Below are 20,576 nucleotides of genomic sequence, written 5' to 3'. Positions count from 1 at the left end.
CAGATGTGGACCTTGATCCCAGCATGTTTAGCAGGTTTCTGTGCCATGAAGTTGCTCTCTTCCTTGGCCACATTGTGATGCAACCTCAGCTTGTGCTACCTGTCATATTTCTTTTTTTCATTTGTTCAGTATGGGTATTTCATACTTTGAATGGATCATACAACCTCACTCTTTCTGCTGACAAGTCCTCACCATTTTTTTTCAGTCATGCCCCAGCATTGCTCAGAGGTTACTCCTGGCTCTGTGGTCAGGAATGACCTCTGGCAATGCTCAGGGGACCATATGGGATGCCGGGGATTAAACCCAGGTCCTCCATGTGCAAGCCAAACACCCTACCCACTATACTATTGCTCCTGCCTCTCATCATTGTAATTTTTAAAGATCATTTTCTAGGGGCCAGGAAGTAGCTCAGCAGTCAGCAGTAAAGCACTTCTCCACTTGTTAAGCTCTGGGCTTGATTTTCATCTGGGAGATATTCAATTTTGCTATTATGGTTTAATAAAGGAAGGTACAACATGGAGTCTTTTAGGCACTTTTTATTTTCCAAAAAAAATTGTCGTTAATATATAAACATCTCATTCTCTCAAAAAATTCTACAACTATACAGCTGTTTGCTCCATTATTTGCATAGGAAATGACCACAATACAAAAATAAGAGGGAAAAAGAAGCAAAACAGCAAACCGATTTATGCGTTTTATGTATGTTTTCACGTATAAACATTTTGAAGCCTTACAAAATATTTACATCATTTGTCATCTATTTACACATTAAGAGCAACTTTTCTAACAAACAAAACTATAATTTATCAAGTTATGAAAATTTTCTAAAAAAACTTACTATATTACCACAAAATAAATAGATAAACAATATTTTAAAAACAAAATTAAATTTTCATTTCAATTAAGACCCCTTTTGGCATTTTGCTTATGTTTTCTGCCCTTTGGTTAACAGCATCAGCATCACATTACTATTTTATATTGCATATATGTAGCACTCGCTTAAGTTTTCAACATGTCACATAATTAAAGGCAGACACTGAGTCAGTATAACAATAGATTAACTAAACTGCACTGTAATTTAGGTAAAATTACTGTGTCTCGTTGTGTATTACATGCAAAATCCACATTAATTGGCATCTAACCAACAGTACTGCACAAGCAAACATCGCTATATGAAAACTGTATCATAAATTCATTTGTTGCCAAGTGAAAACCATTGAAATCTTTTCAAAAATGATACTGTATTTAGCTTATAGCAAGAGGTTTGACTTTTTTTCTATTGTAACTATCTTTATGTTCTTGAGTTCACAATTCATATAAAATTCTTTCATATTTAAAATAAACAATCCCATTTAATCAGTGCACAAAATCTGCATTTAAATTCATCTGAACGATTATCTGACCCCCTAAAGAAATGAATTTGGTAACGTTTGAAGAGGTATCTTACCACAAATTCTATTTGTAGATGTAGTCATGGTTATTTTCAACAAAAGAATTATTGATTTTCCCCCAAAAGAATCCTAGAAAACTTGTAATAAACCTATAAAGCTGATTTGCATATTTACAAAATTTTGAATAGCAAATATAGGCAACTCATATTTAAAAAAAAAAACAAAACACATTTGTTCAATGGCTATTTGTGAATTGCCAGGTACGCCGCGTACCTCACCTCTAAGGAATTATCTAATATTGGAAAAAGTAAAATAAAATTACTCGATGTCAAGTAAAATCTTGACATGCAATCCAGTCTTCTTCCTGTGCCTGCCAACTGATTTATTTACTAAACACTGTCACATTAAATGATGGTGCTTAGGTAAAAAACACTGCAAAACCCCCACCCCCACCCCGTTGAGATGTCACTGCCTGTCGTGAGATGAGATCTGCTTGAGTAAAGCCATGTACATTACAGCAAGCATTCCAGATTTGTAAAAGGACCAAACACTTTGGTATTAATACATTGTATTCCCTGTTTTCTCAAATATACAAAATATACATTTCCAGTTTTTTTTATTTTTTTCTTTTATATATATATATATATATATATAGGTGTATATATAGAGAGAGTTAAGTTTGTGGTTTAAAACGTTGCCAAGTGATCTGCAGTGGGACGGGCACAGGCACAGCGGGGGCCCCCAGTGGCTCAGTTCTGATGCCTCTTCATGTGCAGGGCCAGGTGGTCCGAGCGGGAGAAGCTGCGGTTGCACACCCCGCACTGGAAGGGCTTGGCCCCCGTGTGCTTCCGGTAGTGACGGGTCAGCTCGTCGGAGCGTGCGAACCTCCAGTCGCAGCCTTCCCAGGTGCACTTGTACGGCTTCTCACCTGCAGAAGGAAGAGAGCCGTGAGCTGGGCTGCTTGCTAGGGGGGCATCGCAAGGACAAGCCTGAGAAGGCCCATTCCGAAAAACACTATGGTCCCCAGAAAGCAAAACCCACGAACACCGTGATCGATTTCTAATGAACCCGAGTCAAGGGAACCGTTTTCTTAAACAGTACTGAACGGCCAAGAACAAAGTACGATTCCTCTGTACTACTCTTGGACACGGAGATACACAGACTGAGCCAATGGGCCTGGTAACTCTATCACGACTCCTCTGAGAATGTAAGAGAGGAGACCAACAACCCTGAATTAGATTAGATTAGTACAGAAAAATACCTGAGATAACCAAAGGAGGAAAAAATTCTGGAGTTGCTCCATAATCAGTGAGTTTAAGAAAGTCATTGGCTGCAAAAACTCGAGCACACACACCAGGTTTAGGCCTGCCCAAAAGGGACTATCATGATTGAATTTACACCAGCACTCAGATTTTCTCATACTGCAGGCTAAAGGAAACCAAAGCAAGAATGACTTCAAAGAATTTTTTTTTTTTAATAAGATGGTAAAGTCTGGTGCATTTTTTTGGGTTTTCCTTTTTTGCAGTACTGAGAACTGAACCCATGTTCTATCTTGTTGTTGAGCTACATTCACTGGTCCTGCATTTGATACTTAAGTTTTCACTCAAGTCACCCAGTTTCACAGCCCTCTTCACTTACTAACAAACAACCCCAGTATGTATCAACTCTTTTTTCTTGTTCCGTTTTCTGCTTGTGCACCGCTGAACGGGGTGACATGCTCAGCCACTGCATCCCTCACTGCCACTAGTCTTCATAGGGTCTACAGTGTGCTATTTGTACAGAGTACTTATAATGCGATCTTCACTGTCAGCTTTAAAATCTTATTTGATTGAGATCACATATCCTCCACCCCTTAAATCCTGAAATCTAAGAACCTCTCACTGCGCATTAACTGTAATTTCGATTTTATGCTTTGTTTTATTTTGATGAATATACTGGTTTATTAGAGTGTGAAATAAATCTGTATATTAAAGTACTAATGGCTTACTCTCAGCTTTTTATGAATATCTTTTAAAAAAGAGTGTTTTCTTGTGAAAGGGAAGTTCCTCAGAGCTGCTTTGAACACTGGTTACTTAGTACCATGATGAAATTCAACAGCCTTTCTGCCTGATTTAACAGTATCACATTCAGGAAGTTGTAAGATTACTCAACTGAGTACAAATTTTAAAAGACATTGTCCACATCAACTGAGATTTCTACAACTTGTGGTTAATGTATTTTTGCTGTCTTGATAACTGCTCTGACCCTTAAACAAAATCCCATAATCACAAAGAGCCAGTTTTGCCTTTGAAATCTATACCCACTCTTTCTCAGGAGATTTGTCTTTCCATGTCCGTGGTATATACTCTGAATCCCTCAGCCACTTTCCTGACCTCCTCTGGCTCTGAACCAAGACACACTTATCTTCTTTTAAGTCTCTTTGAGGCTCCCCAGTTCCATTTGAAAAACACACATCAATTCTCCAATTTTCTTTTTATTTTTTTTTTTTGCTTTTTGGGTTACACCTGGTGATGCACAGGGGTTACTCCTGGCTCTGCACTCAGGAATTACTCCTGGCCGGTGCTCAGGGGACCATATGGGATGCTGGGAATGGAATCTGGGTCGGCCGCATGCAAGGCAAAGGCCCTACCTGCTGTGTGCTATTGCTCCAGCCCCAATTCTTCAATTTTTGAAGTATTTGGGGAGGGGAGCACACATGGGAACTTGGGGCCATGCCCGGCTATGCTCGGAGCTCACTCTGGCTCTGCACATAGGGACCACTCCTGGGATGGGAGTTGGGGGATCACATGGGATGCTCGGGAACTGAACGTAGACCAGCCACAGGCAAGGTGAGTGTCCTAGCCACTGCACTATTGTCTCCATCTGATCCCCAGTGTTTATTTCCATTCTCTTAATACATTCCAAGAACCTATTAAGCGTATACAATCAAACCTTTTCACATGTATTTTTAATACACAGGAATGTTATAAGGTTAGTAGTAAGTGTAACTATCACACAGAAATGTAAATTATACAAAAATTTTGTACCAATGTTTGTTTTTATTCCTCATGAAAAATAAATCACAAAAACATGCCAGTTAAATGCTTTACTGTCATTTAATGGGAAGGGAAAGTTATTTCTGATGTCTGAGGTGAGGAAAAAAATTCCTAAAGTGCTCCAATTTTAAAAGAAATCATTCTAGTCTTTTGAATTAAGTAACTACATAGCAAGAGAACTAAATTTTCAGAGTTTATTTAAGAAACAAGGGACACTAGACTCTTTTTGTCCACTATTTTTATTGGCTATGAAGCAATAAACTGTACCAATGTTTTTTAAAGTTTACTTTACTGATAGGTTGAAAAACGGTAGCCATTAAAATTTCTCAAGCATTTGGGGTTTTGCTCTCAATTTATGCACATCTATAGATTACTCAGCCAAGAATACCACCAGTGTCTGGGACAGTTAGTTATGAGACCCCGGCTTTACTATAAAAGCAAGGACAGCTATTCCCCCACCTGGGGAAGTTTCTATGGGATTTGTTCAAGTATCAACACTGCTCAAGTAAAACATCATAGAGGAAGCTGGTACCCGACTTCAGTCCAAACAGCAGATTTGGGCCTTTCTTCCTCAGCCAGAAACACTATGCACAGTACTTCTGGGAAACCAAACTGACTTCCTTTAAGTTATTTCAACAGGATAGGGCTTTCAAAAGTTTAATTGGATTTTTACAGAATCTCTTTCCAATGCCACCAATTTAAAATATTTAGTTAAGCTCTTTCAACATCAACCGTATTCTTAAGTTCTCATGCTGTTAACACAAAAATTTCCAAAGGCAAAAAAAAGAAAAAAAGGACAAGTTTTGTACAGCATGAGAAACAAGCTGCAACTTTATCTTAAAAAAAAGCATTTTCTTACCCTACTTTAAAATGAAAAGCAATGTTTCCTAATAATCCCCAACCTTACTTAAAAAAAGTTAACTAATCTATCTGCACTAAAATCGATCAATCTATGTTATAACTAACATATTATCAAAGAAGAGATAAGGCCTCCACATCTATGGAGCCCCTACTCCAAGTCAGGAATTACTCTTTCAGCTCATCCTCACAGTATAATGCAGGCAGAGTTCAAAGCAAAAAAATGAACTCCATATTAAGAATCTCAGCTTGCCACTTTTCATCAATGTCCTACTTAAGTCTTCCATTAGCACTACAGGGAATGATTACACACACACACACACACACACACACACACACACACACACACACACACACACACACACACACACACACACACTTTTTCCAAACATAAGGCCACTGTGAAAGTCAGTTCAGAAATAACTCTACTGGACTCCTTACACCCCAGACTGTCTGGGGCAGAGGGCACACGCTTGCTAAACCAGCCCCCTGTGAAGATTCGCATTTAGGACCCTGTAAGGTCCTGAAACTGTTTGGTGCCGGCAAATAAGCCCCAGCTAGCACCTGAAGATACAATTTCTTTATCCCAGGTGAAACAAATTTTAGTAGATTAGTAGAAAAGAACTGTAAAGAATTTCTTAAATACAACTCAAACAATGAACTAACGAAAAAAATATTTTAAAACTTTTTTCTGTAATGAACAGATAAAAAATTACTTTGGAAGCTCATTACAACACAAAGGGAAGTTTTTCTGCTCTGCTGAACACATTCAATAGACTCATACCAAGGTCTTTCCCTACAACATTCTAATACAGATTTTTCTAACCAAGGAAAAATATAGACAAAATATTTCTTAGAATAGTTGTTTTATGTCACTTCATAATGTGTATGAGAAAGAAGGCCCCAAAGGCTAAAGTACATGAGTTGCGTGTGGAAGGTCTTAAGTTTGGTCCCACGTAACAGATGCTTCCCCAAATCTTTGGGAGTGAGGGGAAGACTGCAGGGTGTGGCCCAAGGGAGGGGGGGAACCCAACTTATTTAGAAGTTTCCTTTCTACTAGCTGAAAGGTAATACAATTACATCTGATAAAAGCTAAAAGAATCAAAATTAAAGCCAATATTTAATAAACACTATAGCCAATTCTAAGTGATCTGCAAAACAGTAAGATTTATTCTCTGATGTCAAAGAACTTAAAATTTATTGCCTATTCTAAGAATCAAAACAATGCAAACTGATAAAAAGTGGAAATATTTCAAAATGTACTTAATCTTAATTTTTAGAATTTAAGAATCTTTGAAGCTCAACATGATTATATTTCAGGAATATTTCTATCCAGCTTGATTACTTCCCCATATTTAGAGACCTATTAAAAAAGATAAAAGGGAAAAAATAATTTCCAGGGAAACTGATTTCATAAAAATTTAGAAAAAAAAAGCTCATTAATTCATATTTTAAATCTAAGTCCATTTTTCAGTTAAAAAAATCTTTGTATTAATATAGTACATAACCTATTTTAGAATACAAAGTTTCTATTTCTAAATTTTATTTCCAAAAATCAGTATTGGCAAAATGCAACATTTACTGTAACATCACTGCCAACCTGATTAAAATAACTAAGAAATTCTTTTTTTTCTGCTGATAGTCTTCCCTTCTTTCTTCTGGTGAACCAGCTATCTTTTCTTCTTTAAAATCTGATTTGCCTTAACCATTCCAGAATCTTGGAACATTGCAAAAGAACAATCATTCCTGTATCACTTCTCTGCATCTCCATCACTGAAATTCCTTTTGAGCCACTGGTTTACACTTGCACATATCTATATGAGGACTTCAAACAGTTCTACCTGGCAAGCTTGTACTCTCACAGTCTTGGTGAGTCTTTGGAAGACTCACAGCTGGCCCAAGTGTGGCCACCTTGGTTACTTTTGCTTTTCTTCAGTTGTTCTACGGAACTGAATAGACTTGACGAAAACTACAAAGTCCTGGAGAACTACAAAGTGCTGGTCATAGAAGCAATGGACCACTCAGGCCAGAGGGCTCTGCTGTGTCTAACCTACTTAGAAGCGACTTGCTGGTCATCTGTGTAACAGCAGAATTAACCTCGAGGCTCCTAAAGCTGCTACTACCCTAAGGTACAACGGAGGGCTACAGAGACAGCTCAAAAGGACGAAGTGCATGGTTTGCATGTTGGCAGGTCAAGGTTTGAAGCTCCAGCACCACAGAGTTGCAGAAGCTGCCCAGTGCTGCCCTCAAACTAAACAAAAAGACAGTTAAGAAGAAAACTATCGCAACCAGGGTAATAGTACAGTGGATACGCGTTTGCTTTGCATGCTGCCGACCTGGGTTCGATCCCTGACGTCCCGTATGGTTCCCTGAGCACCACCAGGAGTAATTCCTGAGTACAGAGCCAGGAGCAACCCTTGAGCATCACAGGTTGTGACCCAAAAGGTCAAAATAAATAAAAGGAATAACTAAATAAATGAATAAAAAAAAAAAAGCGAAAGAAAAAAAAATACTGCTATCATTACAAGAGTGAATTAAAAGAAAGGCCAATATTTGGTGAGGTGAGGGCAGTATCTAGTGGGTACTCGGGGGGACACTCTGGGGGTGGCTCAGGGACCGTGTGAAATGGAGATCAAACTGGGCCTCTCATATGCACAGCCTGGGTGCTCAGTCCTTCTCACTACCTCTCAGGCTGCCAGCAGGTGGACTGGCACCAGGAGATTCTTCCTCACTTTTAATGGTTTGTGTCATTGAAGCACTCACCAGTTTATTCTCCCACCTTGCTGTTTTTCTACTGCAAGTTAGCTCTTGCTACACTTGCTACACTTTTAAAACAGTAACTCCTCCTTAGAGTTGCCCAGGATCCTGGACTCTTAAACGCAGGCTGACAGGTCAGGGATGCTTCCACTAAAGTAGGACAGTACTTTGTTCCTAATCTTTTAGTAGAAAAGATGTAGGTCATCAAGTAAACAGCCAGTATATTCTATAGGACTGAAAATATCTACCAAAATAAAAATTCTGGTAACAACATTATCTTTTAAAAATATATATTACACTGTGCATATTCCTTTTACCTTCATTATACTCCACTCTCAACTTCTACAAGACAACAATTCTATTTAAACCAACACACGGACCATCTTCTCCCACTAATGGAGAACACAAAAGATAGGTCTTTGGAATCTGCACTGATCAGCTAAAAACGCCTACTAAATTAAATTATCCTTAACCTTCAATGGACTTTATCATCTCAAATAATGTCGAATCGATTTCCTATATAAATGTTTTTCAAATGAAAGAATACGTCCTAGAAACATTTCATCTTCCTAACTAGGGCATTAAAAATTGTTTCTGGCGGGTTTGATCCCAAGCACCACGTATGTTCCCCTGAACAGAGCTGGGAGTAAGCCCTAAGCAGCGACAGGCTATGGCCCCAAAAGCCCAAAAGCAGTACTGCTTCTGGGAAGCTGGGATGTGGTCAGTCTCGGAGTGCTTACTTGCGTTGGACATATGAACATGTAAAGAACCAAGTTTAATCCTCAGCGCACACACAGACACACACAGACACACACACACACCCCACCAACACCACCACGACATGTTTCCGGGCAGGGGAGATAATCGAGGCTACAGCACATGCTTTGAAAGCTGGAGACCTGGGGTCAGTCCACTGGCACCACATGGTCTTCCGAGAACCAGCCCAAACAACTAGAAAAGTTTACTTCTTTTATGCTTAAAAATACATTCTCAGGGGCTGGAGTGATAGCACAGCGGATAAGCTGTTTGCCTTGCACACAGTCAACCTGGGTTCGATCCCCAGCTTCCCATATGGTCCCCTGAGCACCACCAGGAGTGATTCCTGAGTGCATGAGCCAGGAGTAACCCCTGTGAATCGCCAGGTGTGACCCAAAAAGCAAAAAAACAACAAAAAAAAAAAAAGAAAAAAACCCAAAACCTTCTCAGGGGTCTGAACGAAAAAGTATTTCCACCAAGTTACTACTTTTTATACACAAGCTTAAGCTTGACAATCCAAAAAATAAAACTAATGAAAACGGAAGGTAGAATACAACCGACTACCTATCATCTATCAGTGACATCTATCATACCGGCTAAGTCTGTTCCTCTCCTCCATCATTTTCAAACAAAGATTTTTTTTTAATGCTTTTCCATTCTGAAAAGCTTTTTTGCCTCTACTAAAACACACGTTGCTAATTTAACCAATATTGATCTCTAGGTCCAAGATGTATGATCTCCATAAAAGCTCATAAAAATATCTAAAGGAAATACTATTAAAGAAAGAATTCTCCAAAAGTGAGATCTTTCCTATTTGTAAAAGCCTTTACTCCTTTACCAAATCTACAAAGAAAAAAAAAAAAGAAAGATTTTTGTATCAGGAAATGCTTCTTCTTTTAGTGCGGAATACCTGGAATGAAACTCTCTTTACCGAGGAGTTCATTTTATTTGGAGGACTTGGTGTGGGCCACACCCAACATTTAGGTGACTCCTGCCTCTGTGCTCGAGGAATGCTCTGAGCAGTGCTTAGGGAACCATGCGCCGAGAAATTCTTTCATAAAAATATTACAATATAGGGGCTGCAGCAAAAATCCAGCAGGTACAGTGTTTTCCAAGGATTGTTTTTTTATGTTGGGGCCACACCCAGCAGCGCTCAGGGCTTACTCCTGACTGATCAGGAGACTGTATATGGCGCCTGAGAGAGAACCCAGGTCAGCGCAGGCAAAGTAAGGGCCCTCCCCACTACCTCTCCCGCCCACCCCTTGAGGGCTTTTTCATACCCAAACTGAAACTCAAAACTCAAAATAGTATTTAGGATGGCATTCATTCTTAAACTGAGTCTCAGTGTGAAATGGTGTGCTCAAGACAGCACACCAAGGTGGACTCCTTGCTATCTGTACATTTCCATGGCCTTCGGTGGGGAAGTTTCCAATTGTCCCTCTCTCGCCTACTGGTGGCAAGGCACCCAGGAATCATGGAGTGTATCTGCAGGCAACTTAATAGACCATGTACGACACAGGAGCGACCTGATGTGATTTGCGCGCCGTGTGTGTGTGCTGGTCCAACTACTAACTGGCGGCCCTACTGGAGATAGCCTCAAATGATGAATGGCCTAAAAGTGTTACCATACCCTAGTTTCCGACTGCAGTAGCATGTTCTCTAGAGTTACGTGCACGGCCACATGAGTGAAAGTCACTAAAATTTCAAACATCTGTATTTAGTTCATTATTCTCTTCCTTGGAATTTTTTTCCCCTTGGGACGTGCTTTTTACTCAAGCGCAAACAATTTTCAAAGCAACTTTGACACTCTATATGTCAAACACTAACTCAGCTTATGGCACTCACTGACACGCCATGAAAATGGCATCAGTGATAAAGATTTCTGTGGAACCGGAGAGATAACTCAATAGGCCGAGCACAAGCCTTACAAGCAGGAGGCCTGGATTTAATGTCCCTTAACACGCTGTTTTAGCTAAGCCTTGCCAGGAGTGACACCTAAACAGAGAGAGGTACATACAGTTCCTGAACACCACGGGGTGCGTCCCCCAAACAAACAAAAATGGAAAAGTTTTGCGGCTAGAGAGATAGTACAGGAGTTAAGGTGCTGGCCTCGCATGGTGATTTCAGGTCAAGCCTTGGCATCTCATGGTCCCTTGGGCATAGAGAGCAACTTCCAAGCACAGAGCACGGAGTAGTTCTAACCACTACTAGGAGTGGTCCACAATGCCCCTCCAAAATGAAAGAAAAACGATAGAAACAACTTATTGCAACTTTTTCCTTTGCTTAGTCTGTACGGTCTTTGTGCTTTGCTTTGTGTTTTCTTTTTTGTTTTTTAGCCAAGCCTATACTTAGAAGTGTTTTTAAATCTTAAATCTTCATCACAAAATTAAAGATAGTGAGGAGTCTGAGCATGAATTATATTGCTGCCGGTGGTAGATTATTCTATTTGATTCATGACTCAATTTCCTAGTCATGTTTTCTAAGAGCAGAATAGTAGATGTTTTATCTTTTCTCTTTCTTTCTGTTTTGTTGGGGGGGCACAACCTGGGGTGGCACTAGTGCTTTGAGCTATCTTTTCCCCCACCCAGATGAATCTTCTTTTAAAGAGGCTTAGGAGTGCCTTTAAGATGGAAATGGGAATAGTTCTTGTACACAGACCATGGAGTTTCAGCATTATGCTTATTCTTAAATGCTTAAAAAAGTACAATTATTTTTTCTTTGAAAGTATACTACTTTTTGACACTTACTTAGAAGCCACCATAATTATATCTAACCAGAGGCATGACAAGTATACACACACATTACAAGCAACACATACAAACACCCACACACCCATAAGGGGTTGCCTCAAAAAGCCTCTGTGTATGTTGTCGTGTGTAAGTAAAGACAACTTTGAGTCTATCTCCTAAATCCTGGAAGAGAACGCAAAGTCTCAAATATTCTGCTCAGCCACATAAAGACAATCTTGTGTATGCTTTCCAAAATAACAAAATCACAGTGTACAAACTTAGAAAAACTTCTCATTCAAGAAATAGACATCTATTCTTTCATCCCATTTTTTTTAAAAAAAGTTTTGTTTTGGAAAGACTATTTTCTGGGGTTCAATTTGCAAGCCAAGAGTTTATAATCTACAAGCCCAGAATAAACAATTAGAAAGAACTCAGATGTAGATTGTTTTAATTACTTGAATCATTTTTAAAACATAAGGTAAGCTGACATTTTAAAGCAATTGCAATTATATCCTAGAAATGCTAGTGTATTTCACATTCTGTCTGCAAAAAATAATCTTTAAAAAAATGGTTTTTTTAAAAAAAAAAATATATATATATATAGCACAGTGGGTGGGGTGTTTGCCTTGCATGCAGCCGACCCGGGTTCAATTCATCTGCCCCTCTCAAAGAGCCCGGCAAGCTACCTAGAGTATCTCGCCCACACGGCAGAGCCTGGTAAGCTCCCCGTGGCGTATTCAATATGCCAAAAACAGTAACAAGTCTCACAATGGAGACATTACTGGTGCCTACTCCAGCAAATCGATGAGCAACGGATGACAGTGACAGTATACATATGAACTACAAGCTCAACATTTTCATGAACTGCTTTTTAGAGCCCCTTAATAAACTGCCCCGGAGGAAGAGTGAAGACACAAACTAAAGCTATTAAATGGAAGATGTTATTTGAGAAACGCCTGGGCCTCAAAAGGGGGGGAAAAAAAGAGGCTCCCTCTGGCTCCAGACACATCCAGTTAAAAACAGAGTGAGGAGGATGCAATGAGAGCGCAGGTAATTTTTAAAGGCATTGTCTAGAAACCAGAAATGAGGAGAAAACAACCTCAATGTTCTATGATTACCCAAGAACGGGTTTAGCCAGATGAACAAGTCTGCTACAATCCCTCATCGTCCCCCCACCCCCAGGCATTTGAAAGACTATCAAACAAACTTTATTAAACTGGATTATATGGTCTCTCACTCATTAAACATCCGAAGGCCACACGTTTATGATCAGGTAAAAAAAAAAAGTTGATGCATAGGACGCAAATTAGGCTGAGGTCCTCTTTTTAGTTTGTTTTTACTAGTACAAGCATTGTTAAGACAACCCACTATTAAATTTCTTTGCCAGCAGGTCAAGTTCCAGAATCCCAGGTATAGGCATTCAGAGCACTAAACCCTGACAAGGTTGCAAGGCCATTTAGATATGCTGTGCCTACAATTCCTGCAATAACCAGGTGATTACATCTCCATATACAGCTGCACTCCCCTTTTATTAGGAGACTTTAGCCTCATGAAAGAAACGTGCTTCTCTGTCCTATCTCCCGGTCTCAAGGACTTTCAGAGAAAAAAAAAACGATCATTCAAAATTGCCTAAGTTATTTACACTTCCCTTCAATCAATGCAGATAAAAAACCAAACAATTTTCAATGTATCCTTGACATAAAGTTCTGTAAAGGGGTATCTTAAATTCAGTGCTTCTATATAGAGTGTTTACTTGGCCTTGCTATTTTATCTTGAAAAATTCAGATTGCTTTTATCCTATTTTTAAAAGTTCCCAACATAGCCCTATATATGCTGAACCCTTCCTTGCATGTAATTCTTCTGAATCCAAAAACGTGATGTAAATCTCAAAGTCATTGATAAACACATCTTTTGTTTAAAATTAATTTCTAAAAAAAGCCCTGAAATCTACCACACTGTAGTCAGGCACGGCACGATGACTTAGATTTAATAAGTTGTGCTCAGTACTAGGATATACCAAGCAATGCTTCTACCCATGCATACAAAATGTCTGCAATCATATTCCTCTCAGTGTTCTAGTTCAGCATTGACCTTTGTTCAAAGGCTTTTACTTTTTAATGCAGCAATTAGAGATAACTACTTCACTTATCAAGACTCTATTTCCATAGTAACATCTAGCCTGGGGAGATTCAAGTCCTTACCCTAATCCAACAACCCATTCAAAGATCCGTTGAATAGTTTGGTTTCCATAGCAATGATGGAATAAAACATTTTGCTAGGTTATTGCTCTTATTAGCAAACTTATTCCTTGAACTTTAGGTAAAGCTTCATTTATGTAGGGCAAAATAACAATTGCTCTATGTAAGTTCTTTCAGGGCTGCTAAGGAAAAATCACAAAGAGCAACTATTTTAACATTTGAAAACATTTGGAGTATTGGGAGAACTTTAAAGCTAGCCATATTCGTTTGGTCCTAAAATGGATTCTGTTGCAGTTTTTCAAAAAGACTCTTAAAGTGTGCTTATAGAGATCTAATGAATATTAAAAACGGGTAAAATTTAGGAGCACCTTTTTCGGGGAGAGAGGGATTTGGGTCACACGGGCAATGCGCAGGGCTTACTCCTGCCTCTGTGCTCAGGTACCTTTCCCAGCAGTGCCGGGGATTAATGTAAGGCTGGCTGCATGCAAGGAAAGCATGTCAACCAGCCCCTGCACCATTCCCTCCAGCCTTTTGCACTTTTTTTAAATAAAGATCCAACAACTAGAATCAAGTCACCCATTGAATCTGGGCCCAGGGAGGATGTTGAAGTTTGTAGGGTCTTTTTGACCACACCCTGCATGCTGTGTTCAGGGCTATTCCCAGTGTGGTGCTCAGGGAGTCATTGGCCCTGGGTCTGAACCCGAAGCACCTGCAAGTACGCTGAAGACCTTAGTATCATCTTTCTGGTCCCAATCTTCCTGGTCCCCTCAGACTAATTTTTTGGGTAGGCTGCACCCAGTAGTGCTCAGGCCTTAGTGCTCAGGCTCTGCACTCAGTCATCACCACTGACAGACAGGCTTGGGGGATTGAAGTGGGGTGCCCGGATGGAACCCGGGTCAGCCGTAGAGTTAACTTTTAAACCATAAATCTGCCTTTGCTTTTTATACTTTGCAATTTCTGTGTTTGCACTAAACACAGTAATGTGGAGGTAAAGGTGAAACTAAAAATACTGTGTATTATACAATCACACTTCTCATGCTAAGTGGAAGTTTTTAGTATTTAATACAGCTCTACAAAAGCCAACAGATTTCTTCTTGAGGGAGAAAATGTCATCCACTTTTCCTCCCCTTTTACAACAGGAATATCAAAATGTTTAAATACAGGCAGGGTCAGAGGGTTGAGGGCTCAAAGGGCCGAGTTCCTGAGTTGCATGAAGGAGGCCTAGGTTCAATCACAGAAACACCGAGTCCCTGATCACCTCCAGGTATAGCCCAAATTTATTTATTTTTTAATTCCATTAGTAAACATCATTCTTTGTCTTAAGTAAGTCTCTGTGAGGTGATACGGTAAAGCCTAGGCCTTGGTGAAGAACACCAGCTTTCTGGCACAAAATTTATTCACTGGATTGAATTTTGAGCCAAGCCAGTGCTGAAAAGGTAGGCCATTAAAAAAAATAAAAGTTGACAGAATAAAGAAGAGATCAAATACGTGTTGGCTTTTAAAAAGATGAATACCACTTACACGATTTACACAACTCACAGAATTAACAAGAAAATTACATACCAGTATGAGTCCTCAGGTGAGCTTTTAAATGAGAAGACTTTGTATAAACTTTTGTGCAGCCTAAAATAAAAGAAGAGAGGAAGAACAGCTTGTCATTTTGGAGGTCCTTTTGAAATCTTTACATTTGATGATTCAGTGTTTAAAATCTGGCTTTAAAGAAGAAATCTCTCATACTAGATATCTGAAGCTTCAGTTTTAAAAGTTTTACAGAGCTCTCTTATTACCTTATTAGAGACATAATGTGATTTACTTTGTAATACACTTTGGTAGAAAAGAATTCAAATAATCAAGCCAACCTATAAATGTTAAAAAAAATGTGCTGATATTCCAGTGGGTACTTTGTACTAGTAATATACACTTTAGTAATTAAAAAAAAACAAGCTCAAAAGCTGACAATGTAAAACCATTATCTAAAAAAACCAACTTTCTATACGCCTACATTTGCATTTCATTTAGTATATCATAACATGTACCAGAGTCAATAGACTACATAGTATTAATCATAAGCTAGTGTATGTGGGTAACTTGATGTACTACCAATCAACAATTTGAGCCACAATGTTATCTACCATCAAAATAGCAGCCCACTCATCCCCACTTCACAATAAGGCCAACTTCTTTTCCCCGTATTTAATCTTTATCCAATTTTGATCACTGTTAAAATAATTCTGACATAACTAGAAATTTAAACAGGGGCAGTAGTTTGGGTCACACCCTGCAGTGCGCAGGGCTTACTCCTGGCTCTGTGTTCAGGGCTCAGGGGACAAGTCAGTCATGAGCAAGGGAAATGCCTTCTGGGCTGTACTATCACTCTGGCCCCCTTAAAAAAAAAAAAAAACTTGATTGCCAGAAATTAATACTTTTATATAAAATTTTAAACCCTGAGGTTTGAAGGCATCCTACCCCAAACACTCTAAAATTTCATCATGCTCGGATCACTCACCAGGATAATCACAGTAGTGGATGCGTCGTTTCTCCAGATCGGGGTTACTCCTTCTATTGTATCTGACAGGCTGGATGTTTTGTGAACTGACTGGCAGGGTGGCAGGCAAATTTGGATTATGAATTGCCAGTTTAGAAGCGATTGTAGCAGCATAGGAGGGAGGTGGGGTTAAATTCTGGAGCATCTCTGCTTGTCTATCTGGACTTCCAGGCTCTGAGCTGGGTGGTGAGGGGGGAAAGTAAGTGGCCTGCTGGGGAAGAAACTGACTTGGCATTGTGTATGTGCAAGGGGGCAAGCCCTGGAACTGTTTCATTGCAGTCTGCGGTACAGCAGAGGTGTGTGTGTTAAGGCCTGCCATGGTGGCTGACATAGATACGTTAAGAGTGTCCATTACAGCTTGGTTGGTGGAACCGGGCATGTCGAGATCCGGGGTGTTCAGTAGCTGGTACAGGTGGCCCTGCTGGGGAGGGACAGAGAGATGAAGATCGGGCGTAGGAAGTTCTTGTTTGATGAAAATGTTGTTCACCTCGGGAGCTGCGGTCTGGTGCGAGCTGAAGATACTGGTGAACTCAGGGAGGGCCTGAGTCGGGGCCGGAGGAGGGGCGGTCGTCTCACTCTGGTGGCTGAAAATGGTAACAGGCTCTGTCTTGATGTGTGTCACGCACGGTCTCTGGGCTTTGTAGAGGCCAGTTCTCAGGTGAGTGATGTCGGGGAGGAAGACGTTCATGTTGATACTGTACGGCAGCCCTTCACTGTCAGTGAAGAACTGGTCTACCACGGAGGCACTGTCACGCCTATACTTTTTGTGCTCTGGAATTATAGAAACTGGAGGAAGCTGAGGTGTCAGGTATTTCTCCATTTCACATCTTGTCTAAAAAAGAAGAGACACAAACATGCATAATTCACTTACTTTGTTTTAGAAAGGACAAGCCAAGGGCTAACTAAAAATCCCCAACAAGACTCAGGCAAACCCTTGAGTGTGGCTTATTTATTCAGGTTTCTCTATGGCGTAACACTTGGTTTATGAAAACCTTACAAATGTATGAAAACCTTATAATATGTATATGGTTATATGCCACAGGCACCACCCCCTAAGTTGGAGAGGCTAGCCAAGAAAATAGAGGCAAATCGGCAACATATATCTTCTTCATGCAGTAACTAAGCATATTATTTATTATCACTTAAAAACTGAAAGTTCCTGTCCCATAACAATTACATTTGTAGTTTAGAGTATTATAAGACAGCCCAAGCTATCTTGATTCTCGTTCATGTCATAAATAAAATATGCTATATGAAAAAAGGGGGGAGACAAACCTTAAAAGCAATACCACAAAATTATTTTCTGTCTATAGAGGTTTGGTCTAAATACCTAATAGAAAGCATACTGAGGCTATTTGAGGGCCTTTTCTTGTTTACTGTTCAATGGAAACTTAAATATGCTCTGAACAAAACACAGTACTCACCGAGAGAACAAAACTCCACATTCAACATTTGCTCTAAATGTTGATTTTAATCAGCAGATTCCGTAATTGGTTAATATGATAATGAAACGTTCCTATTCATATCCCTATCTAAGACAGATCTTTAATTACCTAGGGGAAAATCACTCCCTTGGTAGAGTGGTGTTAAGGGGCCGTGGGTGGGAGAGGCAGTGTATCACTAACACAGTCATCAACAAAACATTTATCATGTTGTCCTCGGTGAGCCAATGCTACATTCCCCCTGACCCTGTAAAAAGCTCAGTCATCTCTCATCCTCTGAAACAACCAACCCCGTTTTCAAATGATTGAAATGGGGGGTGGGGGTGGGGGGACAGGGCTTAGACACACTCCAGCCAGTTATCCCGCTTCAATCTTTTTTTTATTAACATAAGCAGTTTTTTTTTTCTTTTTAACACCGCGAAGGGAAATTTCCAAAGAAAGAAAAATAAAACAACTTAAGGGCTCTTCCGAGAGGGGAGGTGGAGGGAGTCAAGCCGGGCGGGAGGTGGGGACGGGGGGGGGGGGGGGGCGGGGGGGGGAGAGCAAAATAAATACAGTCCCATTCGCCACTGAATCCCAAAAGCGGTTCATGTGGGGACCTGGGATCATCAGATGTTAGATGCCCACGGGATTTCCCGGACAGGCACGATTTAAAAATAAAAATTAAAGCTCTGGCCATGTGAGTCACGGATCCGATACCTGCCCCTGTCCTTTCACAGCACGGCGACACGCGCAGGACAACCCACCCCCATCCAGCCCCCCCCCCCACTCCCCAGCCCGCTCCCGCCCCCGCACCCCCCGCAGCACCCCCGCCGGCCGCAGACGAGCAGAGAAAGACCCAGCAACACCACACACGGCCCGTGAAAAAGCGTCTTCAAAGTCTCGAAATAAACCGAACTTAAACCCTTTCGTGCACTCCCGCTGCCGCGGTGGTTAGTGGTTTCTGATTTTAGCTCTTCCAGCTGTTTGCATGTGGGTATGTTTCCAATTTTTTTTTTCTTCTCTCTGTCTCTTCCTTGGGACAGGCTAAAAAGTCCCGGGAAGTTTTTTTTTTTTTAGGTTGTTGTGCATGTGTGTGTGTGTGTGTGTGTGTGTGTGTGTGTGTGTGTGTGTGTGTGTGTTTCTGAGGCTATAAGATTCCCTGCGTGGGCGAAAGAAACAGGCGGTTGCACTAATTCGGCTGCCGGGCAAGTGTAAAGCCAACTGCCAGCTCTCTCCGTGCGGGGAGGAAACGGACGCGCGCACCAAGAAAAACAACACCCCAAGTCCTTCCCCCCCCCCCATTTTTTCAGGCCCCCTTTTTCAAAAATAATAATAATCAATAATTTTCTTCTTCTAAGAAAAAAAAATAAGTGCCCACCCTGGCGAGTCTCTGCTATAGTTTCTCGCATCACAAGCGGGTCTCTGTCCTGGAGCATGAAACTAGCACCCCGGGGCGGGTGCGGGACCCTCGCTGCGGCGCCCCGAGCCCGCGCCGAACTCGGCTGCGGAGCAGGGATGGGGGGTTCGGGGTGGGGAGGGGGGGTCCGGCGGGACCTCCAAGGCCACGGCTGCAGGTTGGGGCAGGAGGGAGAGCGGGGAAAGCGGGACTCCGGTGCAGCCGGGCTGGAGGAGGGAGGTCTCGTGCCCCCCCCGCCCTCAGGGTCAGGCACACCCCACGCCAAGGTGCGCGCGGACCACCTCCTAGCTCCCCCCGCGCACACACACACACACACACCCGCCGCTCCAGAACCTTCCCGGGACAGACCGCGCCCGGGGCGCGGCGCACCTGGGATCGCGCCCCCTCGAACCCCGGGGAAAGGGACCCGCGCCGGCTCCCGGGACGCCCCGTCGCAGCGGCCCGAGCCTGGAGCGGCCCCTGTCGCCCGCGCGTCGCAGCGGCGGGGACACGCCCGAGCCCCAGCGGCAGCAGGAGCAGGAGCAGGAGCGGAGCAGCAGGAGGAGGAGGAGGAGGAGGGCGGCGGCGGCTCTGCCTACCTGGACCAGCTCCTCGGCGGGCAGCCGGGGGCCCGCGGCGGGCGGCGGCGGCGGCGGCGCGGGCTGCGGCGCGGCAGGCGGCGCGGCGGGCGGCGGGTGGTGGTGCTGGTGGTGGTGGTGGTGGTGCCCCGGCTGCTGCTGCGGCGGCGGCGGCGGCGGGTGCTTGAGCTCGTCGCCGGCGAAGAGCGCCGCGTCGCGGGCCGGCGTCGCGGCGCCCAGCACGGGCTTGAGCTGCGCGAACACGGGCTCGTCCTGCGCGGCCGGCAGCTGCGGCACGGGGCCCAGGCGGGCGCTCATGGTCAGCACCCGCGTCGCCATGGGCACTCCGGGTGGGAGGGGCGCGGGCGCGGGCGGCGGGCTGGTCTCGGGCGCGGGTCGCACGCGCGGCCCCACACTTGGCCCACGCGCGGGCGGCGAGCGCGGCACGGGGGCGGGCAGGAGCTCCGGGCGCGGACCCCCCTGCGAGCCGCGGGCGCGGCTTCCGAAGGCGCGGACGAAGAGGAAAAACTCTTCCGCTCCGCCACGCGTAAACGCCAACGTCCTCCGGGCGGCCACTTTCTCCCGCCCCGCCCCGGCGAGCTCTCTCTCTCTCTTTTTTTTTTTTCTCTTTTCCCCCCTCCTCGGAGCCCGCTCCCGCCGCCTTCGGTCTCCGCGAGCGAAGTGCGAGCGCGCGTACCTGCCCCGCGACTACTGACACTTGACGCCCGCCTCTATTTGACCCAGCTCCCGGCGGGCGGGGCCCGCCCGCCAGACTGACGGCGAGACGGCCAATGGCGAGGCCCCGCGGCCGGGCCGGCCCGAACGGCTGGCCTATGAGCGGGGAGAAAGCCCGCCGAGGGGCCCCGCCTCCCCCGGGCCGACCGCACCCCTTCGCCAGGCCACGAGCTT

General features: G+C 43.0%; 1 protein-coding gene across 1 annotated transcript; it reads right to left on the bottom strand.

Moving 5' to 3' along the window:
- Nucleotides 1-520: 520 nt before the first annotated feature.
- KLF5 (KLF transcription factor 5) lies at nt 521-20,361 on the bottom strand. The gene is made up of 4 exons (XM_055138617.1): nt 19,689-20,361; nt 16,231-17,101; nt 15,288-15,347; nt 521-2,319 (listed from the first exon to the last, which is right to left on the bottom strand). The coding sequence occupies exons 1-4, from the start codon at nt 20,004-20,006 to the stop codon at nt 2,141-2,143; spliced, it is 1,428 nt and encodes a 475-aa protein (XP_054994592.1). The 5' UTR covers nt 20,007-20,361; the 3' UTR covers nt 521-2,140.
- Between the last annotated feature and the right edge of the window lie 215 nt (nt 20,362-20,576).

This window comes from Sorex araneus, chromosome 1 (genome assembly GCF_027595985.1).
Source record: "Sorex araneus isolate mSorAra2 chromosome 1, mSorAra2.pri, whole genome shotgun sequence".
NCBI classification, from domain to species: Eukaryota; Metazoa; Chordata; class Mammalia; order Eulipotyphla; family Soricidae; genus Sorex; species Sorex araneus.
The sequence above is the reverse complement of the archived record's forward strand: the minus strand, read 5'-3'. Positions and strand labels throughout refer to the sequence as shown.

Bases quoted from the DNA above. Each gene is read 5' to 3' on its own strand.
- KLF5 (XM_055138617.1), bottom strand. From the start codon at position 20,006: ATGGCGACGCGGGTGCTGACCATGAGCGCCCGCCTGGGCCCCGTGCCG. The intron at 17,102-19,688 runs GTAGGCAGAGCC...CTTCTTTTTTAG, and splicing joins CCGCCGAGGAGCTGGTCCAG to ACAAGATGTGAAATGGAGAA. The intron at 2,320-15,287 runs GTATGTAATTTT...TTCCTTCTGCAG, and splicing joins TCACCTGAGGACTCATACTG to GTGAGAAGCCGTACAAGTGC.